Here is a 3743-nt window from a genome sequence, read left to right on the forward strand (position 1 = left end):
CGGGGCAGCCTGCACCCGGCCACACCTGCGTCCGCGCTGAGGCCCACCTGGGCAGGGCACCACCTCTGCTGTACTCTCAGGGCAGGTCCCTAGCTTGCCTACGTCCCTGGGGATGAGGCTTAAGGCTCAGGCCAGAGGGCTGGTTAGTGTGCAAGGCTTGGACCCAGCGCGGTAACGCTGCCTTACCACTGGGGCAGGAATGGGGGCTGTGATCCAAGGGGTCTGGCTTGGAGAAGGGGGCTGCCACTATTCACACGACAGGGGCCTTGCTGAGCCACTCAGAGCAGGGCCTGCTTGTGGCCCTGTGGCCCCAGTTTCCTCAGACGCTCAGTACAGGACCTGTCTGTGGTCCCAGTTTGCATGTGGCCTGGCGTTTGTGGCCCTGGCCCTCGTGGCCTGGGTTTGTCACACCCTACACTTTGTCCCTCCTCCTCCTGCCAGTCGTGTAATTGCCAGGGTTAGGAAAAGCTCTGGGAGTGAGTTTCTTCCTGGAAAGGGAGCGTTTGAGGCGTGGCTTGGATGTTTTATCGGCACAGAGTTTCCGATGCCCTGGCCCCCTGGTCCTCCGTAGTTACACCAGGGCTGGGGCGTGGCAGGCTATGTCCCGCAGTGTCTTCCAGGGCCGGTGAGGCTGAGGGTGGCCCCCCAAGTCCCAGCTGCACCCTCCCCCAGCTTACAATCATGTTTTCCAGCGCGTGCTTGGCCAGCCAGCAGTTCAGAAAGACGGGGATGAACAGGTTCCGCAGCGGTGGCCAGAAGATCTGTGAAGGGGACAGGTCAGGGCTGGGGCTCCAGGACCCCCACTCCTGGCGGCCGGGGCTCACCCACCGTGATGATGAAGGGCAGCGTGTTGATCATCTCCAGGACAAAGGACACTCGGAAGATCTGCTCCCAGATGTTTCCCTGGGGGCCAAATGGGGCGTCAGGGGGGTGAGGGAGGGTGAGGGTGGGGCCTGGTGTGGGAGGAGCAGGGTGGGGAGAGGGCAAGGAGCCCACCCTGGAGGTCAGGGGATGAAGCTGGGAAGTGTGAGGAAATGGGAGAGGGTGGGGAGGTGGGGTGGGGACCCCCTGCGAGGTGCCACCCCGGGTAGGCACTCACTTTGTAGCTGAGGTAGATGAGAAGCATCGTCTCCAGGAAACTTATTATGGCCACGATGACCTGGGAGTCGGGAAAGGGAAGGAGCCTGGAGCAGGCCGGGGCCGGGGCTGGACACAGGGCCTGACCCCACACCCCCGGGCCTCAGCGGGCGGGTACCACACAAAGCCAGGCATGCGTGTCTGGGAGCTGCCTTGACCCCTGTGCCATCCACTCCCGTTCCCCACCCCAGGAAAACAGCAAGAACGCAGATGGGTCCAGGGAGGGAGAGATTCAGATGGTGAAACAGATGGGGGGTGGGGGGTGGCGGGCAGGAAGCCCTCAGGGATTCCTGGGAAAACTGTGGAGAGCAGAAGACCCTGGGCTGGTCCTCGGCACTCACTGAACCTGGGTTGCCTACTTAGCCTGAGCTTGTCCTCAGCATTCACTGACCCTGGGTTCCTTGCTTACTAAGCCTGGATCTGTCCTCCATGCTCACTGAGCCTGGATCCCCTGACTACTGAGCCTGAGTTTGTTCCCAGTAATCACTGAGCCTTGGTTTCCTTCTTACTAAGCCTGAGTCTCCTGTTTCCTGATCCTGGGTCTGTCCTCAGTGCTCATGGAGCCTGGGTCCCTTGTTTACTGAGCCTGGGTTTGTCCTCTGGATTTACTGAGCCTGGGTCTGTCCTCAGTGCTCACTGAGCGCCACTGCAGTGGGGAGGGGGGCAGGGTGGGGCACTCACCTGAATCACCCACAGTGTCATCTTTCTCTCCACCCACAGAATGGGAGCCCTGGGGAGAGAAAGGAGGCAGCACAGCAGAGCACCCCAGCCACCTGGGGTGGGACCATAACCACTGGCCTCCACTGGCCCCAAGCTTGTGCTGCTCATTGGGGCTGGACCAAAGGAGTCTGCCTTGCCCTTGGTGGGGACCAGAGAACTAGGAGGGAAGGGAAGGTTCCCCAAGAGATGAGGAAGGAGCAGGACTGCAGTGGGTGGGCCCCCCCAGGAGGTGCTTGTGAGGCCAGAGCCATGGCTGAGTACCATGGAGCCTCAGCCTGCAGCTCATGGAACTGCTGAGGGGGGCAAAGCTTCTCCTCTCTGGACACGACAGGCAGCAGCCTGGGCCCCTGGAGCCGGGCTCTCATGAATATCCCTGAGGGCAGGGAGGTCTGACTAACTGACAGCCCCCTGGGTTTCCCTGAGCCTCAGTACCTCATCCATAAACAGGCAGGGGCTTGGCTGCAGGGGGCATCTGCCCCTCGCCTGATGCAGACAGAGGCTTGGGGTCTGGGGACAGGTCTTCAACTCTGGACCGGGTACCCAGGCTGCCCCTCAGTCACCTCCCACTGCCTGCCCGGGGCAGCTGCTTTCCTTGGCCATAAGACGGTGAACTGGAAGAGAAGCCGCCAACTCAGGGGGAGACGGGCTTCCCTGCATCTCACTGGGTCCCAGGAAGAGCGTGTGGAGGCTGTGGGACTGGCTGAGAACTCACAGCTCTCAAACTTTCCCTCTTGACAGGGACATCCCAGCGTTGACCACAGCCAGGGCCAAGGGCAAAGGTGTCCTGGGAAACCTGGGTGGCTGCTGGGCTGAGGCTGGGCATTGTCCCTCAGGTCCAGGCCGTGTGAGCCTCTGCTGATGCCACCCACCCTGGTCCCCGGCCTCTGACCGCCTGGCTCTCGGGAGCTGGAGTGTGGACTTACCAGTTGATCTCGGAGGTCGAGTCATTGAAGGTGTAGTTCTGCTTGGGGCAGCCCCAGCTGTGGAGAGACGCAGTGCTGGCCCAGCCTTGGCCCCTCCAGCACCACTGAAAGGACCTGCTCCCCGAGGGCTGCCTACTCACCCACCCAGGGCTAACCCCCACATCCTGGAGGGGCCTGAGCCCTAACCTCTGGGAGACATGGCAGCCTGTCCCCTCTCGCAGGAGGGCCTCTAACTGAGGATGGGCGGGGTGGCCTCTGCTCAGCCCAGCAGGCAGACATCAAGGGCACATCCCACATCTGGGGGGATGGGGGGGGGAGTTCCGACCCAACAGCGAGATGCGGCTTCTGCCTGTGCTGACAACAGGCTTCCAGGGAGCGGCCCTACATGACCAGAGAGAGCATATGGGAACACTCGGGGCCTCCCCAAGGCCAGAGCTGCCTGAACAAGGCTGGACAGTGCTTGAGAGACAGGGAGAGGAAGCTCCCACCCTATGTGGTGCTGACTCCAAGAGGCACATCCCTAAGCTGCTTCTGAGGACAAGCGACCCCAAGCCACCTGGAACCAGCTGCTGGGACAGTGACCAGGGTATGGCCGGCACGCTAGTTTTGTCCCAGACTGTCACCCACGCCAGGGTCACTGACCAAGGAGACCTCACTGCTCACAGCACCCCTGGTGATGCTGGCTCCTCCTGCCTTTTCTTTCAACTGACCCACTTCCCGCTGATTCTTAATGGGGTTGTTGCAAACTCAATGCCCACAGAAGTACCCGGACATCCATCTATCATCCATTCACCTATCCATCTTTCCACTCACTCACCCCATCCGTCCATCATCCATCCATCCATCCATCCATTCATCCTTTCATCCATCCACTCATCCCTCCATCCATCCATCCATCCATCCATCCATTCATCCTTTCATCCATCCACTCATCCCTCCATCCATCCATCCATCCATCTTTCC

At 61.0% G+C, this 3743-nt stretch overlaps 1 protein-coding gene across 1 annotated transcript in view; it reads right to left on the bottom strand.

Annotated features, from left to right (window-relative positions):
• The window catches only part of KCNT1 (potassium sodium-activated channel subfamily T member 1), a 51849-nt gene that overhangs the window by 32699 nt on the left and 15407 nt on the right, over positions 1–3743 (bottom strand). The window contains 5 exon segments of the mRNA XM_032261924.1: positions 678–761; positions 829–903; positions 1100–1159; positions 1819–1867; positions 2781–2837. Of these exon segments, the coding sequence (XP_032117815.1) occupies positions 678–761; positions 829–903; positions 1100–1159; positions 1819–1867; positions 2781–2837 (325 nt within the window).

Source organism: Sapajus apella, unplaced genomic scaffold (genome assembly GCF_009761245.1).
Source record: "Sapajus apella isolate SASKATOON/1434 unplaced genomic scaffold, GSC_monkey_1.0 scaffold126, whole genome shotgun sequence".
Lineage (NCBI taxonomy): Eukaryota > Metazoa > Chordata > Mammalia > Primates > Cebidae > Sapajus > Sapajus apella.